A 26,232-nucleotide genomic window follows, 5' to 3' on the forward strand; every position below is an offset into this window, starting at 1 on the left:
AGTTCGTTAATCACACTGTTTACTCAACGGGCGCGTAAAATTCCCACGTTAGCTCTATTAAAATGCACATTTCTTCCATCGTCCACGAAAAGGAAAGTACCATGTCCAATCAATAAGGACACAGGCTTATAAAAGTTCCATTACAAGCAGTGCGTTACAAAATTGGAATACTTTCCGCATAAGATAAACATTATTTCATCATTCCCACATTTTAGTAAAACCCCAAGGTCAGTCTTACTTGATCACTGTTCGTACCCAGTAGCAGAATCTTTGCAACATGTCAATTACGAAGCGTAAAAGAAAAAGGAGAAAAAATACCTTTATACAAGTAGCGTAAGCTGTCCTTTAGATTAAGCCAATCGAACAAAGTCACCCCTCAAAAAAAGGTGAACTTCTATTTACATAAAATCAAACATTACAGTCTATACTTATATTAAACTAATAATAAAGTATCAGAACCTAATAAAAACACGAATGTTAGGAAAAAAAAAATTTGTCGTGTCAGGACGCGAACCACCGCCCCAACAAAAAAAACCTCATTATTATACAATGATGCTATTCATTACGCTATACCAACATCACATCTGCTGTATCTAATGATAGTACCTTACAGGTTGCTAGAAACTTTAATCGTAGATATTTTATTAACTGAAATTTAATTATAACACATTGTACCAAGAACAATGCGTTTTGGGTGGATCTTCAGTGTGTCGCTGCCTTCAAATAGCCTACTCTCATTATACGCAAGTTACAATAATTATTTTGCCGCGAATATGATGTTTCTCATTATTTTATTGGAACGAATCACACAGTTAACAATGAGTTTTGCAGTGATTCTCAATTTGCTGGTGCTGGGAACGGCATATACGTATAGGCTTGAAATGAATGACAATATGGCGCGTCACAACTCTGTACTGAAGGGAGACGGCGTGCGTGTGACGTAGGTGGCATTGTGCCGTGTCATTGGTCAACGCTCAGACGCACGCTGAGAATATCTGACATGCCAGATATTGCTCTGCACGTTCGGAAAGACTCCCGAGCGTGCTATTCCATGCTGTGACGTCAGAAACTCGGCACGCTCAACGCTCAACGTTCGGATGCACGGTCCGTGTGCCGACGGCTTTAGAGGGGCGCTATGCAACTAGAGCACGGCGCCTTGTTAGGAACTCAAACTTGGAGACACGGTTTATGCACTGATTGTGTCACGTTTCTGTATGCCTTCTAGTTTTCATATAGCAATCTTCTGAAAGTTGTGAATAACATTTTATATCTTGAATGGAAGTTCGCCATGTTATCTTTGTTAGAGGTAAACTGTTACAGTATGTGAAAGCCATCCGACATAGCAGTGGGTAACTGCACAACACTGTACAAACAAGGATACAAAACTAGGCTACAGAATCGAACCAGAACTACTGACTGGTGACCAGTAGGATTCTTCCGTGAGTTATGTTTCTGTTTGCTTCACAATACGGGTGGATGTAATAGTGCTCAGCGAAAAACGTGGAAGAAACGTCACTTTGCTACCATAACTGGAGAAACACAAGCAGTGGGAAAACTGTTACAGTATGGAAATTGATTCTGTTACTCTCTCCAGAACCGTAAATCCACGTGGAAGGCGATTTTGACCAGTGGTTTTAGAATCCAGCATTGAAGAAGACTGCGTTCACCTGAATTATATTTATATAAATGCGTGATTTCTGTTGTTTCACACATGTCCAAAAGAACAGTCACCATCTATTCGTATAATTGAGTCGCCTCGATGAGATGAGTCCACCACTTTCAGAGCGGATGCACAATTACGTTTGACCTCCTGCGGGATCTCAAAGTAGCGAGCATGGAGGACATGGACGAGGAATGTGGATACGTGGGGCTAGGTGGGAATGTGGGACGGCCGGGATATGTGCCGGGATAGTCCGCGCAGTTGCTGTAACACTGTGTCAGAGTGGCGTAGCGGTTAAGGGGATACGGAATCACCTATCCCCGCAATGTTAATATATGCCTACTATAGGGAACATTTTCTCACAAACTACTGGAGACAGAGAGGTAAAAATTTTACTGTATGTGCATTCATATGTTACAACAATACTGAAACAACAGTTTATTGTCAAAGTATTTTCTTACAGAGATATTGTACATTTATTTTTAAGTAAATTTTTTCCATCGCTTTTTACTAGACTATCACCCCTAAGTCTTTTGTAAATCAAGTAATTAAAAAATCGTTGTTTCAGTATTTAATAGGGACCTATGTCACTACGTCATAAAAATTTCAGACTTCTAGGTTGACCAGTACCTGAGATAATGTTCCTAGATGAAGTAAAAAGAAAACTTACGGGAAACGGAGAAAGAAGATTAAAACATTCCTGATCCGTAGCTAATACCCCCTTCACAGTCTTCATAATCATCTTCAAGTCTTCTTTTGGCACCCCTCTGCACCTGTCTTGCTTTTTTCACTAATGTCTTGATTATATTATCAGCATGCCTTAGTCTGTGCTGATCTAAAAAGAACATAGCACGTACCGTACGGGAACCAACACACATACCCAACTTTTGAAGGACCTGGCATTTAGTTATATTTCCAAGATTGAAGGTTGCCACAGCATCATACACACCAAAATGTAGTGTATTAATTCCGACAAACACTGTTTTTGGGAGACGATGCCATATCACACTATTCAAGCACTCGTTGGGGTTCTGCGTTTTTCCGTGAAGACATTTCATCAGAAGACTTCTGTCAGCCAGATCTCTGAAAATGGGCTTTATTTCTGCCATGATGGCTGATGGTAGACTGTGGTGGTGAATGTATTTCTCTCCTGTTGTTAGTCCCCTATTGTATTTACACCAGCTGTTTTCACCTTTGGGGCACAAACCATGTTGTGGATGCTCATCCGTGGATGCAGTGTGGAAATATAAAGCCCATATAGCTCTCCTCATTTCTTCAAGATTGCCTGTATTTTGCCTGATTGCAAGGCCATAGCAGTTCTGAATGTGGTCTATTATGGAATCAGTCAATCTTCCTCTGCCATCCAAGGTTTTCCCATCATCTAGTTTTTTCCCTTTCATAACTGATTTTAACCTTCTCAGCCTGGCACCCATTCTCTTCTGCACATGTCCTATACATTCAAGTTTGCTTATATTTACACTGTTCCCATATGGTTTGCTTTCCAAAACTTCTTTGAATGCTTTAGAGTCACCATCTCCCAGATATTTGACATAGCGAACATTATACCACTGTGAAGAGCGATGAAAAATTTTCTTCACCCCAGCAACCTCCATGCCACCACTACTACCATAATAATTAGCAATACAGTCATCACTGTGTTCATTTTTCAGCCTGCCTGTGCACCTACAGTATTTAGACATTATTGCAACATCAATAACCTTGCCAGTATCAACACTAGTTGCTGTTACAACACCATTGTTGGAGGTGTGGCCCCTTTTCTGCCACGTGCCATCAAACGCCACTGTGAGGTCACGACTGCCGTCATTTTCTTCCACTGCTTCTTCCACAGCAACCTGCATTGACTTCTGTGCTACATCTTCAACTGCAGATCCTAGTACATAATTGTAAGCTTCAAACTTTGAAGGTGCACTTGGAAGATTTAGAACACCACATAGCATATCACCAGCTGCTTTGCCCTTACCAATTGCTCGCAATCCATAAACTAACCTAATATTTACACTATAAAGTTCAGTTTTCTTGTATCCATTATTTACAGTTACTGAAACCGAACTTGGAAACTTACAGCTGTATTTACAAACACTGCATATTAAATTAAACTGGGCAGCCAGGCCAACATGGGATTCTAATTTCAGAGAAACGTTTCTATGACATTTTTTGCAGCACAAACTGTTTTCAAGAGCTTCACACAATATATTCGTATCAATGAGTTCAAAAACTTCATTCCCTCTATCAAGTAAATTATATTTCTCTTCCAAATCTCTTAGTTTTTTATGAGAAGCACTGTTTTCATTTGGTGTAAGTTCGTTCGGCAAATCAGTAATAAGTGGATTCACATTTTCCAACAGTGATGATGATGAACTGCTTTGCTTTGCTAATGAATCATTATTTCTTTTCTTTTGCCAGTTCACACGCTTTTTAAATACTTTTGCTTTAGCTCTAGGCATTTTCACTGCGAAAAATGAAGCACTAAATACGAAATAACTCAACAACAACTACTTTCTTATATCACACTGTTTACAAAACAGTCCCGCCACAAAGTCAAAGAGTAACTTGAGGAAACCAGAGAGAAACATTTTCGGGCAACTAGTGTATAAATAGTCGCTGGAAACTGGGATATTTGAATTCATGTCACTTTAAAGGTACTGCCAAAAAGTTCATGGTCAGCCACGAGAGACGTGTATAACTAAAGCGCAATACCCGATCTCACAAATATATAAAAATAAAATAGTTATAATTGTAGTAGAGCTATGTATGATACGTCATTTTAAAGAGGAAACATGGCAGAATATAATACGCCAATAAAAAAAAAATTCGATTTTTTAACCCAAAATCCGATTCCGTATCCCCTTAACGCAACTACCTAGTTATCAGGAGTTCCCGGGTTCAAATTCCGGTCCGACGCACATTTTCACCCGTCGCTGCTGATTCCACAAGGTCCCGATGCCGCTGGCATCAATAGTTCCTTCCCTTTCCTTTCTCTCCCCTCCACCTTCAATTTAAACTACAGGCCATTAAAATTGCTACACCACGAAGATGACGTGCTACAGACGCGAAATTTAACCGACAGGAAGAAGATGCTGTGATATGCAAATGGTTAGCTTTTCCCAGCATTCACACAAGGTTGGTGCCGGTGGCGACACCTACAACGTGCTGACATGAGGAAAGTTTCCAACCGATTTCTCATACACATACAGCAGTTGACCGGCGTTGCCTGGTGAAACGTTGTTGTGATGCCTCGTGTAAGGAGGAGAAATGCGTACCATCACGTTTCCGACTTTGATAAAGGACGGATTGTAACCTATCGCGATTTCGGTTTATCGTATTGCGACATTGCTGCACGCGTTGGTCGAGATCGAATGACTGTTAGCAGAATATGGAATCAGTGGGTTCAGGAGAAGTAATACGGAACGCCGTGCTGCATCCCAACGGCCTCATATCACTAGCAGTCGAGATGGCAGGCATCTTATCCGCATGGCTGTAACGGATCGTGCAGTCACGTCTCGATCCCTGAGCCAACAGATGGGGACGTTTGCAAGACAACAACCATCTACACGAACAGTTCGACGACGTTTGCACCAGCATGGACTATCAGCTCAGAGACCATGGCTGCGGTTACCCTTGACGCTGCATCACAGACAGGAGCACCTGCGATGGTGTACTCAACGACGAACCTGGCTGCACGAACGGCAAAACGTCATTTTTTTCTGATGAATCCAGGTTCTGTTTACATGATCATGATGGTCGCATCCGTGTTTGGCGACATCGCGGTGAACGCACATTGGAAGCGCGTATTCGTCATCGCCATACTGGCGTATCACCCGGCATGATGGTATGGGGTGCCACTGGTTACACGTCTCTGTCACCTCTTGTTCGCATTAAGAGCACTTTTTACAGTGGACGTTACATTTCAGATGTGTTACGACCCGTGGCTCTAACCTTCATTCGATCCCTGCGAAACCCTACATTTCAGCAGGATAATGCACGACCGCATGTTTCAGGTCCTGTATGGGCCTTTCTGGATACAGAAAATGTTCGACTGCTGCCATGGCCAGCACATTCTCCAGACCTCTCACCAACTGAAAACGTCTGGTCAATGGTGGCCGAGCAACTGGCTCGTCACAATACGCCAGTCACTACTCTTGATGAACTGTGGTATCGTGTTGAAGGTGCATGGGCAGCTGTACCTGTACACGTCATCCAAGCTCTGTTTGACTCAATACCCAGGCGCATCAAGGCCGTTATTACGGCCAGACGTGGTAGTTCTGGGTACTTATTTCTCAGGATCTATGCACCCAAATTGCGTGAAAATGTATTCACATGACAGTTCTAGTTTAATATATTTGTCCAAATGGTTCAAATGGCTCTGAGCACTATGGGACTTAACATCTGGGGTCATCAGTCCCCTAGAACGTAGAACTACTTAAACCTAACTAACCTAAGGACATCACACACATCAATGCCCAAGGCAGGATTCAAACCTGCGACCGTAGCAGTCGCGCGGTTCCGGACTGAAGCGCCTAGAACCGCTTGATCACCAGAGGCCGGCTACATTTGTCCAATGAATACCAGTTTATGATCTGCATTTCTTCTTGGTGTAGCAATTTTAATGGCCAGTAGTGTACATAATATGAACTATATTTGTCTTCACTGAGGAAGCAGTGATATTGCAGAAGGCCATTGCACCTTGTGGTGTTTATGCCCGTAAATGTCTCTGAGTAAGATGACTCAGTTGTAAGACGTTTGACGCTTACCGGAGGTCGGTGGTTCATATCCGTGGATGTCTTATTTGAAAAGCACAGGGCCAGTATCCTTCTTTCAATCTTCTTTCTTCTCTTTCTTCTGCAAGTGGTTGTAAAATCAGATGAAGAACCCATTGTACTTCTCTTCGTCTCCACTCCGTCCTCTCCAAATTCTTCAGTTTTTAAATCAAATGATCATCCGTGGGACCACATCGATACAGAGTTCGCAAAATGTCCCACGCGTCATTCGTGCTCCAACGCCTGTGGCAAGCTCCGTATACACTTCAGCCCAAACACCCGTAAGAGAACTGGCTGCACTTGACAGGACTACTCCCAGGTCCATGAAATGCATTCGCAGTTGCGAATAGGAGCAACCATCAGCTGTACAAGGGAACGACGACAGTGAAAATTTCTGCTGGGCTGGGACTCGAACCCGGATTTCCCGTTTTACGCACGCGGTGGCCTTAATGCTTTGGCTATCCGCACACGACTCACGGCCAGATCATACAACCACATATTGTCGCTCCTGCGTCGCAGCCTGTACTCGTAAACCGTGTTACGTTATCCCCATACAGGGGAGGAAATTTTAATGAAAGGCGTTGCCTAGTTTCGGCGGATAAATACGATATTGCAGGACCTGTTAAGAAGAATGATGTAAAGGCCCTTCGGACATGAATGCATGTAACAAGAGAAGCATTTTTTTTCATTATGAGTATAAGGTTACAGTGAAACTTTAAATTGTTGCGGTAAACTACTACACAGATTAAAAGAAATAGGCACCAGTTTTGCATTCTACCTTTGATGTAAAAATCCGACGTAGATTGCTCACTGTTTTCCATTTCTTTTGGAAAACTGCTCACTGTAGCTCGATTTAGGTGAAGGGTGTTGTTGAAAAATGGGGCTTTAGGTCAAAATCAAATTTCTCGTATTTCGTCTCCTCTTGTTTCAAATTGCCTCCATAAATTTTCAGCACCGTGTATAATCCATGCAAGAAAAGAAGTAGAAGTAAGGAGTCTGACTCTAACAGGTTCTTCTTCTTCTTCTGTTACTTCTGATGTTCACCGTCCTGGTACCGCATGTTTGCTGACCAGAACTGCCCCTAATTGAAAGGTACCATGGTCTAGACCCGCGTCCCTCCTAAATTAGGATTTTAATTTTTATGACCTCTCCTACACTGAGCCTGGAAGTATCTTTCGGCGGCTACTGGATGTAATGTGATCATAAATTGTTTCAGTATTTAACAGTTTCGCCAAGCTCTCGTCGATACACACTTCCTATCTTCTTGAAACCTACAAAGGGGGAGGCTTATAAATGGCGAAATATGGTGTTTTTATGTGTAATATATATTTCGTGTGTGTGTGTGTGTGTGGGGGCGGGGGGGGGGGGGTGTATGTAAGCGCGGGCCGAGCCCAATGTGTGTAGTACGATTACGTCACGAAAGCATGTAAACACAACTCCCTTGTGAACCGAGTATTCCTCTTCTCCTGTTCTTTTACGAAGTTTCTGTGTAGCAAATAGTTTTAGCGTATGGTTCTCTGTTCCAGGCTGAAGCATCCAAACATCGTCCAGCTGTTGGAAACCTTTGAAGACAAGCACAAGGTGTACCTCATCATGGAGCTGTAAGTAAAGAAACAGAATATTTACACCAGTGGAAGCGCTTGGCAAACGTAAGGGATCCTTGTTAAATTCAGTAGCTAGCACAAATAATACACTCCTGGAAATGGAAAAAAGAACACATTGACACCGGTGTGTCAGACCCACCATAATTGCTCCGGACACTGCGAGAGGGCTGTACAAGCAATGATCACACGCACGGCACAGCGGACACACGAGGAACCGCGGTGTTGGCCGTCGAATGGCGCTAGCTGCGCAGCATTTGTGCACCGCCGCCGTCAGTGTCAGCCAGTTTGCCGTAGGATACGGAGCTCCATCGCAGTCTTGAACACTGGTAGCATGCCGCGACAGCGTGGACGTGAACCGTATGTGCAGTTGACGGACTTTGAGCGAGGGCGTATAGTGGGCATGCGGGAGGCCGGGTGGACGTACCGCCGAATTGCTCAACACGTGGGGCGTGAGGTCTCCACAGTACATCGATGTTGTCGCCAGTGGTCGGCGGAAGGTGCACGTACCCGTCGACCTGGGACCGGACCGCAGCGACGCACGGATGCACGCCAAGACCGTAGGATCCTACGCAGTGCCGTAGGGGACCGCACCGCCACTTCCCAGCAAATTAGGGACACTGTTGCTCCTGGGGTATCGGCGAGGACCATTCGCAACCGTCTCCATGAAGCTGGGCTACGGTCCCGCACACCGTTAGGCCGTCTTCCGCTCACGCCCCAACATCGTGCAGCGCGCCTCCAGTGGTTTCGCGACAGGCGTGAATGGAGGGACGAATGGAGACGTGTCGTCTTCAGCGATGAGAGTCGCTTCTGCCTTGGTGCCAATGATGGTCGTATGCGTGTTTGGCGCCGTGCAGGTGAGCGCCACAATCAGGACTGCATACGACCGAGGCACACAGGGCCAACACCCGGCATCATGGTATGGGGAGCGATCTCCTACACTGGCCGTACACCACTGGTGATCGTCTAGGGGACACTGAATAGTGCACGGTACATCCAAACCGTCACCGAACCCATCGTTCTACCATTCCTAGACCGGCAAGGGAACTTGCTGTTCCAACAGGACAATGCACGTCCGCATGTATCCCGTGCCACCCAACGTGCTCTAGAAGGTGTAAGTCAACTACCCTGGCCAGCAAGATCTCCGGATCTGTCCCCCATTGAGCATGTTTGGGACTGGATGAAGCGTCGTCTCACGCGGTCTGCACGTCCAGCACGAATGCTGGTCCAACTGAGGCGCCAGGTGGAAATAGCATGGCAAGCCGTTCCACAGGACTACATCCAGCATCTCTACGATCGTCTCCATGGGAGAATAGCAGCCTGCATTGCTGCGAAAGGTGGATATACACTGTACTAGTGCCGACATTGTGCATGCTCTGTTGCCTGTGTCTATGTGCCTGTGGTTCTGTCAGTGTGATCATGTGATGTATCTGACCCCAGGAATGTGTCAATAAAGTTTCCCCTTCCTGGGACAATGAATTCACGGTGTTCTTATTTCAATTTCCAGGAGTGTATCTACACTGACAGATTTTTTTTTTCAACCCACAGTGTTTCTGCTCAGTAGAAAGTATTGTGTTTATTATTTCAGTCTCCCTCTTCTCGTAAAGTAGGTCCATAAATGATAATCTCTCTTTTCTGAACTCCTGAACGTTTGGATTATTTTACAGAGTTCTGAACCGCGCTGCACACTACAATGAATCCATTATCATCATTATAATCGATATTACAGCCAGACTCCCAGCACGAGAGAAGAGCCAGTCTGATGTCTCAACAAACTTTACACTCTCGATTCTGAAGAATTTGGTGAAAGATACTCCATTTCTACCCACAAGACAAGCTGTCTGAGATCCACCGGGAAACACTGCATCATGACGCCTTTATTTGCACTGAACTGTAGCAGCTAACATGGAAACATAGGGCGTACAGGGTAAACCAGCACATGGAGAGATCGTTCGTATAGTTGCTTTCACAGTTATGGAGAAAATTCCAGGAAGGAGGGAACATCCAGCGACAGTAAGTGGAAGGTCGACCACGAACTACAATCCTGCACCAAGATCGTTACCTTGCCTAAAATTCCTGAAGACATCCAACCCACAAAGCACCTGCCATGACCCATCGGCAGGCTCTGATGTACGCATCTTTCATCAGACCGTGAATTGTCACCTATGATAGGTCGCTCTGTTTGCTCTTCGATTTGTGACGCATTCTCCTGACACGAAGGAATCACTTGACTCTACAGTGAGTGTTCGTCCACAGCGAGCGAACCTAGAACAATGTCATTTTCCCATATGAATAGCAGTTTAGTCTGGAGAGTGATTTTCATCGTCTGTTCATCTGATGCGCCCATGACGCACGTCACGTATACTCTTAGTATTGTGGAAAGTGACTAAAATGGCGGCGCCCTTGTTCTGGTTAGGGGCAGCGTCATGCTAACAAGGGAACCTCCCCATCGCACCCCCCTCAGATTTAGTTATAAGTTGGCACAGTGGATAGGGCTTGAAAAACTGAACACAGATCAATCGAGAAAACAGGAAGAAGTTGTGTGGAAATATGAAAAAATATACAAACTGAGTAGTCCATGCGCAAGATAGGCAACATCTAGGAGAGCGTGAGCTAAGGAGCGCCGTGGTCCCGTGGTTAGCGTGAGTAGCTGTGGAACGAGAGGTCCTTGGTTCAAGTCTTCCCTCGAGTGAAAGCCGGCACGGCAGCTCAGCGTGTTCGGTCAGAGAGCCGGTTGGACACACAATCAAATTCGCTCTCCAAAATTCCAGGACATGTTCAGATTTGCTTGGACATATGCAGGATTTGACGGTCTACACACGGAAAAATTTGAAAACGTTAAAAACATATGTTTTGACAGAGCACAGGGAAAACTGTGCGACTGTGAAACTGTTGCATTCATTTGTTGCAGTTTATGTGACAAACTCTTATGTTTTCATCACTTTTTTGGGAGTGATTATTACATCCACAAGAAAACCTAAATCGGGCAAGGTAGAAGAATCTTTTTACCCATTCGCCAAGTGTACAAGTTAGGTGGGTCGACAACATATTCCTGTCATGTGACGCACATGCCGTCACCAGTGTCGTATAGAATATATCACACGTGTTTTCCTGTGGAGGAATCGGTTGACCTATGACCTTGGGATCAAATGTTCTCGGTTCCCATTGGAGAGGCACGTCCTTTCGTCTACTAATCGCGCGGTTTTGCGGTGCGGTCGCAAAACACAGACACTAAACTTTTTACAGTGAACAGAGACGTCGATGAACGAACGGACAGATGATAACTTTGCGAAAATAAAGAAAGTAAACTTTTCACTCGAGGGAAGACTTGAACCAAGGACCTTTCGTTCCGCAGTTGCTCACTCTAACCACGGGACCACAGCGCTCTTTAGCTCCCACTCTCCTTCACGTTGCCTATCTTGCCCATGGACTACTCAGTTTGTATATTTTGCTTATTTTTTTCATAGTTCCACACAACGTCTTCCTGTTTTCTCGATTGATCTGTGTTCAGTTTTTCAAGGCCTATCCACTGTGCCAACTTATAACTAAATCTGAGGGGTGTGCGATGGGGAGGTTCCCTTGTAGGATTGTATCACGAAATTATACTTGGTAAATTGAAGAGTTGTGACATCCCTCTTTCATGAGTGGAATCTTACCATCACACCAGAAAGCAAAAAGTCTCATTCACTGACTGTGTCACAGGCGTGAAACTAATCTCAGAATGCAAGAATATAAGTGGAGTTCCACAAGTATCAGTACTGGTAACACTCTTGTTGTTAACCTGCATAAATGATGATCCACTGAATGTAAGGAGAGATTCAAAAGCCGTAAAATTTGTCGATGATACAAGCATACTAATCAAGTATACAAACTCAGTCTTAGTTGAAAAGATGTAGATGTTATTGACAACCAACGGTTTTATGTCTTAATCTCAAAAAGATTCATCTCAAGCTATTTCAAACAAGCATGACCTGCTAGCACCAGAAGTAGACATTAATGGTCATATACTAAATGAAAAACAGTGTGTGAAACTCCTTGTTTTCTTTTTGTATAACAGGTTGTAGTAGTCTACACATAGACAAAAAAAATCAAGAAACACAGTTCACCGTGTTTTACCTGTAGAAGCGTCTCTGATTGTGTTTAACTGAAAAGAAGAGTTTTGGCTTCGTTTGCATATTTTCTTCCCTGTTGTTATATGGAAATATCTTATGGGGGTAGACACCTAAAGTAAATAAAAGGGTTTAATCAATAGACGCGAGCAGTAAGAAGATTGTGTAAAGTAGATAACTGTACATGTGGTTAAAGAGTTTTTAAGAGTTCTTTGAATTCTTACTTTCTCTTTCCAATATATCTGATTCTTAATGGTTTATGGGGTTCACATTAAAAATCAGTTGCAACTGAACTGAGATTTACACAAACACAATACAAGGTACAAACATACTTCTCGTATAGACATTGTTTTATATCAAGTGGTAGTTGAGGTGCAATGAGAACACAACCCAGGTATACAATGTAGAACAGATATGTTATAAAATGCATTAACTAAAGCTCCTCCATGGAGAAGGACAATTATCAGAACTGTTACTAGTAGTTTAGAGTGTATCTGTTGGTGGCATCACTGCTCTCAAACGAAAGATCCAGTTTTAATGGCAGTTTTATTTTAAGCTGGTTTAATCGGAATGGTTCTTAGCTATGTTCAACGAAAATCTGTTCAGCCGTTTAAATTTAGTCAGCCAAATTAAGTGAAAATGTTCCTTGCAAGCGCGCTCTCTTGATATACGCTAAGTAATACGTAAGAGCTACATCAATGTACGTAGTACCAGACTGTAGAGCTCAAAAAGATCTAAATAAGAGTTCGCGAGGACATATGTTTATCTTTTACGGTTGGCCAGCAAAGACGATTTCGTGTTTTGAAGTTCTCCGTTTCAGCGTGTACGAAGTATGAAAAAGGTGATTGTGACTCAAATGTAAAAAATAAACATACGCTTTCGCAGAGTTTTTTGTGGTGCTCTGTGATATTTACAGTTTAGTAATAAATGAAATAATTTTGCCCGTATAGTTCAGGCAGCCTATTGGAAGAGAGCGCAATGGCAGCCACTTTCTTCATACTTGATTTAAAATTATCAGACCTGCTTAATGCTTTTGTTATCTAAATTAGCAAAGTATGTACTGAAATATAGTCAGTGAATGTATGTGTGAATTAAAAAAAAAAAGAAATACATAAATTGCGTAAGTGACAAAAATATATCAAAGAAAAGAAAAAAGTCAGAATAATAGTTTCAGGTTGAAACTGGAAACCACACGTGCGATTTTGCAGTACCAAAATCTTGCAACCGTAATAATATATATGAAAACACAGTCCACAATTTCGTGTTTCGTCCCGGAAAGTATTTGTATGAATGTAGAGAGAGTGTCGATCGTTCCGTGTCCAGCAATAAAAATATAAATTTTAAAAAAGCATGAAATAAAAGTTAAATTAAAAATTCAGAAAAAAAGACAAAAACCTCTAAAAAAGTAAAAAAATGGTATGTATTACCCCATTAATTTTAATATAAGTTGTAATATCATACCCAAGAGTGCGCAGTTATGGAATAGCCGTAAAAAAAATAAAATAAAAAAAAGGGTTCAAATGGCTCTGAGCACTATGGGACTTAAATTCTGAGGTCATCAGACCCCTAGAACTTATAACTACTTAAACCTAACCAACCTAAGGTCATCACACACATCCATGCCCGAGGCAGGATTCGAACCTGCGACCGTAGCGGTCGCGCGGTTCCAGACTGTAGCGCCTAGAACCACTCGGCCACTCCGGCCGGCATAGCATAAAAATCTGGGTTGTTATCAGTAGGAAAACGAAATCATTTTAGGTTTATATTTAGTAACACAAAATCTATGTGTTCAGAAAACTACTGCCGGAGAGAGGTAATGGTTTTATTGAACTTTCCAAAAATACAAAAAAAAGGGAAACGCTCTGTCTTTCGTTCACCTGCGTTTAAGAGTACGCAATGTACGCACTTTGCAAATGTCACAAACGAACGCAATATCACCCTCAATTGAAGAGCGCCGTTCGTTCTACCATTTCCCACACTTCGTGCACTGCATCCAGTCATCTGGTGACGCAAAAACCTATGTTCTCTAATCGTATCTTTCAGTCTTTTCCTTTTAAATCAGACTCCTTCGTACCAAGAGCAGCAGCAACCTTTGTTTCTGCTTTTTCTATTTTAAAAATCGTTGTCCGGCTCATTGAGCAACTTTTAAGTTTAGATGAGCTTCCTGTCCGATTTTCGTACTTGATTTGAAGTCATTTAGAAACAAAACCTATACTTCGGACTGCACAACGCATTCAAGAGGTATAAATTTGCAGTTGTGCCCCGAAGAGAGACTAAGCGAGATGGCGTAGTGGTTAGCACACTGGATTCGCATTCGGAGGACGACTGTTTGAACTCGCGTCCGGTCATCCTCATTCCAGTTGGCCAACTTCCTTCCCCACCCTTCCCTAATCGGATGGGAGCGATGACCTCCCTGTTTGGTCCCCTCCCCCAAACCAACCAACCAACCCCAAAGAGAACGCACGCACTCTTCAGGGACGTTATATGCGCGTCCTTTCGTACAGAAACAGTGGTTCCAAGTGAAGTCAACAGATCGCAGCACACGTCACATTTGCAAAACATGTGGAGGCAGTATGGTAGATTGCGAGCCTTTCAAACTGTAATCAAGAATTAAAGGCTGTTGCTCGTGTATTCTGTGTATAACTTACGCAACAGAGTACCAGAACTATATCAAGAAAGCTGAAAAGTGATTCTTCTAAATCTACATCTATATCCATACTCCGCAAGCCACCTGACGGTGTGTGGCGGAGGGTACCTTGAGTACCTCTATCGGTTCTCCCTTCTACTCCAGTCTCGTATTGTTCGTGGAAAGAAATATTGTCGGTATGCCTGTGTGTGGGCTCTAATCTCTCTGATTTTATCCTCATGGTCTCTTCGCGAGATATACGCAGGAGGGAGCAATATATTGCTTGACTCCTTGGTGAAGGTATGTTCTCGAAACTTCAACAAAAGCCCGTACCGTGCTACTGAGCGTCTCTCCTGCAGAGTCTTCCACTGGAGTTTATCTATCATCTCCGTAACGCTTTCGCGATTACTAAATGATCCTGTAACCTAGCGCGCTGCTCTCCGTTGGATATTCTCTCTCTCTTCTTTCAACCCTATCTGGTACGGATCCCACACTGGTAAGCAATAGTCAAGCAGTGGGCTAACAAGTGTACTGTAACCTACTTCCTTTGTTTTCGGATTGTATTTCCTTAAGATTCTTCCAATGAATCTCATTCTGGCATCTGCTTTACCGACCATCAACTTTATATGATCATTCCATTTTAAATCACTTCTTATGCCTACTCCCAGATAATTTATGGAATTAACTGCTTCGAGTTGCTGACCTGCTATATTGTAGCTAAACGATAAAGGATCTTTCTTTCTATGTATTCGCAGCACATTACACTTGTCTACATTGAGATTCAATTGCCATTCCCTGCACCATGTGTCAATTCGTTGCAGATCATCCTGCATTTCAGTGCAATTTTCCATTGTTACAACCTCTCGATATACCACAGCATCATCCGCAAAAACCCTCAGTGAACTTCCGATGTTATCCACAAGGTCATTTATGTATATTCTGAATAGCACCGGTCCTACGACACTTCCCTGCGGCACACCTGAAATCCCTCTTACTTCGGAAGACTTCTCTCCATTGAGAATGACATGCTGCGTCCTGTTATCTACGAACTCTTCAATCCAACCACACAATTGGTCTGATAGTCCATATGCTCTTAGTTTGTTCATTAAGCGACTGTGGGGAACTGTATCGAACGCCTTGCGGAAGTCAAGAAACACGGCATCTACCTGGGGACCCGTGTCTATGGCCCTCTGAGTCTCGTGGACGAATAGCGCGAGCTGGGTTTCACACGATCGTCTTTTTCGAAGCCCATGCTGATTCCTACAAAGTAGATTTCTAGTCTCCAGAAAAGTCATTATATTCGAACATAATACGTGTTCCAAAATTCTACAACTGATCGACGTTAGAGATATTGGTCTATAGTTCTTACCTGTTTCACTTCGGAAACACAGGATTTCTTCACACAACTTCTACGAGATGTTTCTGATACCACACTGAACACAACTACGTCAGTGGCGAACTGTTCGGTTTAGTCAACTGTCAGGAACACAAGCTGCGCTCTCTTTCGGACTGCGGACTCTTTGGTACATTTACCTTGCATCTGAAATGATGAAATATGAAATTTTAATATATGTGGGCTACCTAGGCATCGTAGGTAAATATCAGAACAGCAATATCTAATATTGAGCCTAAGTCTTAATTAACTCCGAAAAATTCTCAATATGGACACAACCGTCGTCGAAGCATGTCCCCACGAGACTGTCCGTTCGGGTCGACGCACTTGCTCACAAGCTGCATACCGCGCCACTCGCGCTCACGGTTTAATGGAGGAGGAGGGGGATTGGTTTTAACGTCCCATCGACATCGAGGTTCTAGGCGCTTCAGTCTGGAACCGCGCGACTACTACGGTCGCAGGTTCGAATCCTGCCTCGGGCATGGATGTGTGTGATGTCCTTAGGTTAGTTAGTTTTAAGTAGGTCTAAGTTCTAGGGGACTGATGACCTCAGATGTTAAGTCCCATAGTGCTCAGAGCCATTTCAACCATTTGACATCGAGATCATTAGAGACGGGACACAAGCTTGGATTGTCAAGGATTGGTGAAGGAAATCGGCCGTGCCCTTTGAAAGGAGCCATCCCAGCATTTACCTGGAGCGATTTAGGAAAATCACGGAAAACCTAAACCATGGTAGCCGGACGCGGGTTTGAACCGTCGTCCTCCCAAATGCGAGTCCAGTGTGCTAACCACTGCGCCACCTCGCTCGGTCGGTTTAATGAAGCGTAGGTTAGTACGCTATCATTAAACCACTGTAGGACAGAGATCTCCTAAGATAGATTAGTGCATGAAACTAAGTTCGTACGTAATTATGTAAAAATATGATTTGAAATAAACAGGTAACTCTATTATTTAACGATGTTAGGCTAATTAAAGACAGATTGGTTTTCATATGTTACATAATACGTAATTAGAACTTCACTAGCTATGGATGCGGGACGCGCAGGACTGGAAGAGATGACACCAAACAGAAGAGGCTTATACCAATCAACAATGAAAGTATGCTATTCTGGAAAGGATAGCTGCTGTTAACTTCCCGTTTTTAATTTACTTGGGACCCCCTGACGTGATGGGGCTTGGATCAAAATATTACTACTTATATTAAACTTATAGGGGCAATACATACTTGTTTTTTATTTTTCAGAGGTTTTTTGTATCGGGAGTTTTAAAATTTTTAATTTGAGTTATATGCGAAGATTTTCTACGACAAAGGAAGTGTGTCTTACACGTACTACCTCCGCTTATCCACCGTATGTAAACACTTCTGACGCTCGTGTTGACTACCATTGTATTGTATGTTAACCGGGGACCTAGAAACGATGGAGAGGCTCCGTCCCCGCCGCAGCCGCAGTGGTCCACAACCCCACGACGACTGCCACGGTCCACTTCACCCCTCCGCCGCCCCACACCGAACCCAGGGTTACTGTGCGGTTCGGCCCCCAGGGAACGTCTCACACCAGACGAGTGTAACCCGTATGTCTGCGTGGTAGAGTAATGGTGGTGTACGCGTACGTGGAGAACTTGTTTGCGCAGCAATCGTCGACATAGTGTAACTGAGGCAGAATAAGGGGAACCAGCCCGCATTCGCCGAGGCAGATGGAAAACCGCCTAAAAACCATCCACAGACTGGCCGGGTCACCGAACCTCGACACAAATCCGCCGGGCGGATTCGTGCCGGGGACCAGGAGCTCCTTCCCGCCCGGAAAGCCGTGCGTTAGACCACACGGCCAACCGGGCGGGCGTTTGACTACCATAAAGTGGCAGTTCTATACGTGTTCACCCAGAACATTCTGTGGATGCGTTTCTCAGTATACTCATCGTGTTGAAAAATTTTTGAGTATTATCAGGAAAGAACACACTCGTATTCATTGTGCACTGAATCAAACAGCGTCCGAATGTCATCACTAGGAATTTTTTTCCATGCCAGAAACAAATGTTGTGTCAGTTCATGAAGACTGCTGGCTGGAGGCTATTATAAACGTTACAGCCTTCCATCGATCCCAGACATGTTCTATGGGCGGTGAATCACGGTACCGGACAGGTCAGTCAACGAGCTACACATTCCTCAAGGCAATTGTGGGGTGAACTGCAGTGTGGGGTTTGTATTCTTCTGCTGTAGTATGCCATTTGGTGGCCTGGTCCCGAAGGGTATGACAAGAGGGCCTACCATTCTTGGCGCATACAGGCAGGTGTTCACCCGCTCCTCATCAAATGTTATATGCAATAACTCCCCATGCCATGATTCCAGTTGTCGAGAGGTATGCGTCTAGATAATCATTGTCACTGTGGCACAGGAAGTGAACATCTCTCACACGATCAGTTAAAAAACAAAATTATATAAAGTTATGATACTATTCTCTCATTGGTCAGACCTGTTTTTCCCCTCAGCTCTTATGTTAGTATTAAGTGTATTATTTGTGACCCAAAAATACTCGTCTTCTTCCATTGTGACACAGGTAAGCTAAAAAATTGGACACTGATCTACACCATGCAAGTCTCTGTTGTCTGAAGTACAGAGTCAGGGGAAACGATGACTGAAAGGTCGAGATCTCAACCCAGTTTCCTGCAATATGTTCCCGCAGATTCGTGGTGACGCACTGTCTGTAACTTCTTCACGGATTCCACGTGTCATCCATCCATCCATCCATCCATCCACCCATCCATCAAACAATCAATCAATCAAATCAGTCACAGCCGGTCGAACAATTGTACACTACTGGCCATTAAAATTGCTACTCCACGAAGATGACGTGCTACAGATGCGAAATTTAACCGACAGGAAGAAGATGCTGTGATATGCAAATTGTTAGCTTTTCAGAGCATTCACACACGGTTGGCGCCGGTGGCGACACCTACAACGTGCTGACATGAGAAAAGTTTCCAACCGATTTCTCATACACAAACAGCAGTTGACCGGCGTTGCCTGGTGGAATGTTGTTGTGATGCCTCGTGTAAGGAGGAAAAATGCGTACCATCACGTTTCCGACTTTGATAAAGGTCGGATTGTAGCCTATCGCGCTTGCGGTTTATCGTATCGCGACATTGCTGCTCGCGTTGGTCGAGATCCAATGTCTGTTAGCAGAATATGGAATCGGTGGTTTCAGGAGGGTAATACGGAACGCCAGGCTGGATCCCAACGGCCTCGTATCATTAGCAGTCGAGATAACAGGCATCTTATCCGCATGACTGTAACGGATCGTGCAGCCACGTCTCGATCCCTGAGTCAACAGATGGGGACGTTTGCAAGACAACAACCATCTGCACGAACAGTTCGACGACGTTTGCAGCAGCATGACTATCAGCTCGGAGACCATGGCTGCGGTTACCCTTGACGCTGCATCACAGACAGGAGGGCCTGTGATGGTGTACTCAACGACGAACCTGGGTGCACGAATGGCAAAACGTCATTTTTTCGGATGAATACAGGTTCTGTTTACTGCATCGTGATGGTCGCATCCGTGTTTCGACATTGCGGTGAACGCACATTGCAAGCGTGTATTCGTCATCGCCATACTGGCGTATCACCCGGCGCGATGGTATGGGATGCCATTGGTTACACGTCTCGGTCACCTCTTGTTCGCATTGACGGCACTTTGAACAGTGGACGTTACATTTCAGATGTGTTACGACCCGTGGCTCTACCTTTCATTCGATCCCTGCGAATCCCTACATTTCAGCAGGATAATGCACGACCGCATGTTGCAGGTCCTGTACGGGCCTTTCTGGATACAGAAAATGTTCGACTGCTGCCCTGGCCAGCACATTCTCCAGAACGCTCACCAATTGAAAACGTGTGGTCCATGGCGGCCGAGCAACTGGCTCGTCACAATACTCCAGTCACTACTCTTGATGAACTGTGGCACCGTGTTGAAGCTGCATGGGCAGCTGTACCTGTACACGCCATCCAAGCTCTGTTTGACTCAATGCCCAGGCGTATCAAGCCCGTTATTACGGCCAGAGGTGGTTGTTCTGGGTACTGATTTCTCAGGATCTATGCACCCAAATTGCGTGAAAATGTAATCACATGTCAGTTCCAGTGCAATATATTTGTCCAGTGAATACCCGTTTATCATCTGCATTTCTTCGTGGTGTAGCAATTTTAATGGCCAGTAGTGTATATTTGCTTGGTGTAGTCTCTCTGGAAGGACTGGTGGCTACTGTTCTTCCCATACTGTCGTGCTGAGTCAAACTCTTCTCCACTCGTTTTGCAATCATTGTCCGAGAGGTAGTCAAATGAAAACCGAACACCCACCACCACAGAATCATGAAATGGCTCCATTCAAAAGTAATCACCACATGCATCATACTGGAGGACGAGACGACGAATTCCTGTTTCGAAGAATTCGGTTGTCCGTTGACGGATCCACAATCGCTCCACTCTTGTACTTCCTCGTCCTACTGAAGCAGAAGTCCATTCATGTCTTTCTTCAGGTCGCCAAACGTTTGAAAATCACAGAGTGAGAGATGCGGGCTGGTCGGAGGATGTTGCAATGTTTCCCAAGAAAATCGCTGAAGGGTAGCCTTTGTCCGATTGGCAGTGTAAAGGCGGGCGTTATCGCTCAGCCGACAGGATTCCGACAGCAAACGGCATAGCCAACAGTGGAAACATCTCTCTTCTCCACCGCCAAAGAAGTCCAAAGCTATTCACTCAAGGTTTTGTAGGGTCATGATGACCTCCTCCGACTGCAAGGACCCTTTGCTCGTCGGATTCCTTGAGCGTGGAACCACAGTCGATGCATAGCGCTATGAGGACACTTTGTAGAAACTGCGAGGCGCCATAAAGTCAAAACTTTCAGGAATGCTGTCCGACGGAAACATCCTGTTATATGATTACGCCCGCCTCCACACTACCAATCGGATGAAGGCTAGGCGATTTGGTTGGGAAACACTGCAACATTCTCTGTACAGCCCTGATATTTCGGCGTATGATTATAACGTCTTTGGCGACCTGAAGAGAGACATGCGTGGACGTCGGTTTCAGTCAGAGAAGTCAGTGCAAGAGTGAATGCAGTTCCCTTCAGCGGCCGACCAAGTTCTTCAAAACACAAAATGATAGTATCGTCTCCCAGCGGGATAAAATATTATCCCACGGACAATGAAACTCTGGAGTAACAGTTTGGTAAGATTTGGTGAATATGTTCACGTTGCGACACTTTCCATTCAGTGAAGTTCAATGACTTGCCATGTGTGCCACAATATATATTTCCAAATAACTGTGTTTTCGTTGTGTTTATGAGCTTACGGAAAATTGCAATGAGGATAATTGTTACATTTGCACCATTGTGCGATAGGCTAATAATTTTAGATTTTGCGGATGGAACAAGATGCATTTCTTCAGTATAGTAGCAGTTAGATAGGATAAATCACTTTTGTAGTACTTGTAAGGTGCCTCTTACATGAGGAAGACATGTTTACCAGTTTTAATAAATTATTGTCTCTTATTGATGTATTCACGGTAGTTAGGAAGTGCTGTAGTCCGTAGCCTGCCATGAGCCGGAGAGCATTTCCCACGCTGGCTGGCTAGGTGACGAAGCGACCATATGTCGCGCGTAGTGGGGTGGGGCTCGGCGCTGGACCGTAGCAACAAGCGTCAGCCTGGGAAATATACATGACGGGAAGTACCGCCATCTTGGTGTCAAAGTCACCGATTTTGTTTATATGTATTTTATAATTAAAGTCATTTATGACAACATGAGTACTAGGAGGAGCCTCTGGATGTTTAAAACTGTTGATCATAATTTTGCCTCGTTAAAATTCACACCCGTTCATTAACAAATGCATATCTTAGTAAGTACGAACTCGATCGGAAATCCACGAACTGTGACGAAACTAGTAAGAGATACGGACTGCGCGCCAAAGTCGACAGTCGGCGTTAAGAGCTCTTCCTGTCTTGTTCGATGGTAGCCATGCTCTCGGTTACGAGTGGTTTGTGACATGGGTGTTTCATTAGTGATCTAATAGAATAAAAGTGGTATTACGGCATTCTGAATGTTAATTTCGAGTAGATACCCCAAAGTTGATCGACAGCAATTTCAGATAATTAGCTTCCACCGACAGAGACATCCAATGCGCCAATGAAGAATCTGCATGGGACGACATTTACGAGAGCTACACCGCCCACAGGTAGGAGGAAATCCGACGACACGACTCACCAAGGAGGATCAAGGAAGGTCCGACTCACACTCGCAAATTCCGGGTAGAAATGCTGACCAATTATACTGTACGTCACATATACCACCCTCTACGGACTCGCGGCTAAGCTGAGTAATAACAGTATCAGTTTAGAAGCGAGGGGATCTTGCATACTGTCACTGACATTTAACACTTTGTTTTAATGCTTGCGAAAGATACATGCTTGAACATTCTGATGTAGTGTCTCATACGACTCACGCACTTTCGCAACTAATAAACAGATTATTTTCTGTCTCTCTCTTTCAGCGTTACTGGTGGGGAGCTATTCGATCGTATAGTGGAGAAGGGATCTTACACGGAGAAAGATGCTTCGGATCTTATACGTCAAGTTTTGGAAGCTGTTGACTACATGCATGAACAGGGCGTGGTACATAGAGATTTAAAGGTATTTATATATTTTTTCAAGGTTGAAATTTGATTGTATTGCATTCCTTTTTAGTTGCTGCATAAAATAAGGTTTGGGTAAGTATCAAAATTAGACAGGTAGAGTAAAAGTTACAATCAGAAATTGTTACCGTGTTGCAACACATTTCCCTGCAGACCGCTAGCTAGCTAAGGTATTGAGAGTCAAGGAGTAGTATGGATGCGCGATTGCAGTCGAAAACACCAACCTTTCACGGGATGAATGGGAAGCTCAAAATCATTAGATTGTTGGAGTGATGCAGAACGCATCTATTAAATTTCGTATTATATCGTTAAGTGGAAACATGATTTGCGCTGTTTTAGTAACTTTTGGCAATAGTATATTAGTTAAAAAAATTATCTTTTCCTAATTTCAATGTCTATTTACGTGGAAAAAGGTGCGTTTTTGAGCATTTTCTGACGCCAATGACGATTCAGACGACAGCCTTCGCAGACCACTTTCAGGCGACTTCTTACTGTCTAATCAACCAAAAAAAAAAAAAAAAAAAAAAAAAAAAAAAAACTGCTTGGAGCGCTACGTCTCTTTTCTGGGGATATATGCCTCTTGATCTGAGGTGTGGACCAGCCTCCGTGGTCGTATGGGCCTCCAGCGTTGAACAGCTCTTCCGGATCTTGTCGTGCAAGATGGTCATAGTACCGATTCACCACTTCTTGCAGAACAGCTTGCAACCCACTTCGCGACCGCTTCGGCAACCTCTTTCTATACAGCTATCTATCTACTGCAGAAGCTACAAATTGGAGACATCCCGTTATGTTTCACTCTCTCAAGCTGAATCCTACAATGTAGAGGTGGGTCGAACTCGTTCATTCCCGTGAACTACTTCATTCATTTCACTTTTTGCCGTGAAGCGTTCAAATGAAGTAGTTCATTCGTGAAGTACGGAAGCCTAGCGAAGTTGCCCAGTTCGCCGCTCAGCCGCTGCTACGCTCGCTTCGCCTCGCTCGTACAATAAAGCTTCGTAATACTTCACAATTTTACCAACAGATGGCGGAACAATGGAGTAACGTGCACGCAACGTTTTACGCTCTTACAGCGTCTGAGTTATCTTAAATACAGCATGGTCGAAGGGGACAAAGGGCGTTTCTGTCTGTGTCCAAGTGTCTGAACAATTTTATCTTGGACTTTACGCCCGTGAACGGCACCTTGTATTTTAAAAAGTGTTTGGCTCCGTTTATATGTCCACCATCTTTTTTCTCTAATTGTCTTCATTTCTATCTTTTGTGTTTCTCTGCGGCGAAAGAGCGGCGTAGTGTGCTGCTGCAGGCCTGCCTGTATACAGGTTTGAAAATGACAATAAAGGAAAAAAAAGGGGGACAAAGGAAAGATAAACAGAGAAGGCTGTCACATATAAAGAAGGTACTACATTTAATCTTGCTCGACATTTTCTCATGAAGCGCCCAAAAAAGTCTTTATCTGCCAAATGAAACATTATTTGTTGTATTCATGAACTGAAAAATAGGGCTACCAACGAAATGCAGTCCAATTTTATGTTCCTTTTAAAATTTAATCCAAAATAGAATGAGTATGTTTAACACTGTCACAAAGTCTATATACCTACGTAAAGTAATTATTCAGAAGTTTTCCTGTAGATTTTATTTTCGTTGACAATAATAACCCACTAGATTCAAAACGTAAACTGTCACCTGTAGTCACTGGTACGATTTCAGGTAAAATCCCTCTTTCAGTGTTATTAACAAACCTTTTATTTTCATATTTGCTGTGTGTGCTCACACACATAGCCACTACGTTTCTATCTTTAATATTCATTTGTCTTCAAGTGCTGCCAACGGTAGGCTACCCGTAGACGCGAAGTTTAACTGCACAAATAGTCACGGGTAATGATGTCAGCACTGCAGGTAGCAGCTGACGCTGCCTTCTCCTCACCCTTCACCTCCTCCACCCGTCTAAACCTATCGTTCCCCACTAACACCGCGTGATTCGTCGACAGGCCGGACAGGGAGGAGTGAAGTGATGGGAGGAGGAGTGACGTGGGTGAGGGAGAGGGAAGAGAGTGAGTGAACTAGAAAAAAGTGTGGAGTGTGCTATCTGTGAAGAGTTTGAAGTACCAGTTCATTGAAATTGAATGGTTAGTTCACACTTCACAGGAGTGAAGCGTTCATTTGAACGACTCATGCACGAGCTCCCCATCACTACTACAATGAACCCTTCACTGACAAGCAACTACTTCAGGCCCTGTGTCTCGTCCCATGTCACACACCCTTGGCCCTAATTCAGTTCACAATCAGATGATCCAACACTTGAATGTTGCCCATAGGCAACATCTCCTCAGGGGCTTCAACCTTCTTTGCCTTCAAGGCGCCTACCCGCTCACAGTGGTGAGATGGCATAGTTGTCCCAATCCTTAAGCCATACAAGAACCCAACGTCTCTCGATAGTTAACGACCGATTAGCCTGACCAACGTATTCTGTAAGCTGCTTGAAAGGATGGTTGCCCACAAATTATGCTGGGTTCTCGAATCCTGAGGCGTTTTATCCCCCTATCAGTGTGGTTTCTGGAAGGGAGAATCCACCACTGACCATCTGCGTAGGTTGGAAACAGCTATCCGACAGGTTTTACTAAATGCCAACATCTCGTTGCAGCCTTTTTTGACGTGCATAAGGTGCATGACACTATTTGGTATCATAACATTTTATTCACCCTCCATGAATGGGGCTTTGAAGACCCCTTATCATTTTTTATTCGTCAGTTCTTATCCCGCTAGGCATTTCACTCAGCTCGCTACAGGATCAAGAAAACGGCGTCCCACAGGGCTCTGTGTTGAGTGTCACTCTCTTCCTTATCGCCATCAGTGGGCCATGGCATCTGTTGGGTCGCTGGGCACGACTGCATTGTATGTCGACGATTTTTGCGGCTGGTGCAGCTCCCACTCGGTAGCCTCTGCTGAACACCAGCTCCGAGGTTCCATTCGGTGGGCCTCTGCATGAGCTCTTTCCCATGTTTACCAGTTGCCTCCTACGAAAACGAGGGTAATCCATTTCTGCCGTCGTACCTGAGTTCATCTTGATCCGGAGCTCTACTTAGCTACCCAGCACCTGAACAATGTAACACAGTCCCGTTTCTTGAGCCTCCTTTCTGATAAAAAGCCGACTTGGTTGCCCCATATTCATAACTTGAAGACAAACTGCTTGTGGAAACTTAATGTTCTCTGCTTCCTTTCCCACACATCATGTGGTGCAGATTGTGCCACTCTTATCCATATTGACAAGGCCCTGGTTTCATCCTAACTGGACTATGGTTGCTCAGCAGCTCTGTCAGCTTTGAAACTGTTAGACGCTATCCACTATTGTGGCGTCTGGTCACTGGTGCCTTTGGGACTAGTTCCATAGAT

The 26,232-nt window shown here is 44.1% G+C and overlaps 1 protein-coding gene across 1 annotated transcript in view; it reads left to right on the forward strand.

Moving 5' to 3' along the window:
• The window catches only part of LOC126471272 (calcium/calmodulin-dependent protein kinase type 1-like), a 522,524-nt gene that overhangs the window by 426,956 nt on the left and 69,336 nt on the right, over positions 1-26,232 (forward strand). The window contains exons 3-4 of the mRNA XM_050099391.1: positions 7,965-8,039; positions 22,705-22,843. Of these exons, the coding sequence (XP_049955348.1) occupies positions 7,965-8,039; positions 22,705-22,843 (214 nt within the window). The remainder of the gene's footprint in view (positions 1-7,964; positions 8,040-22,704; positions 22,844-26,232) is intronic.

The sequence above is a fragment of the Schistocerca serialis genome, chromosome 3 (assembly GCF_023864345.2).
Source record: "Schistocerca serialis cubense isolate TAMUIC-IGC-003099 chromosome 3, iqSchSeri2.2, whole genome shotgun sequence".
NCBI classification, from domain to species: Eukaryota; Metazoa; Arthropoda; class Insecta; order Orthoptera; family Acrididae; genus Schistocerca; species Schistocerca serialis.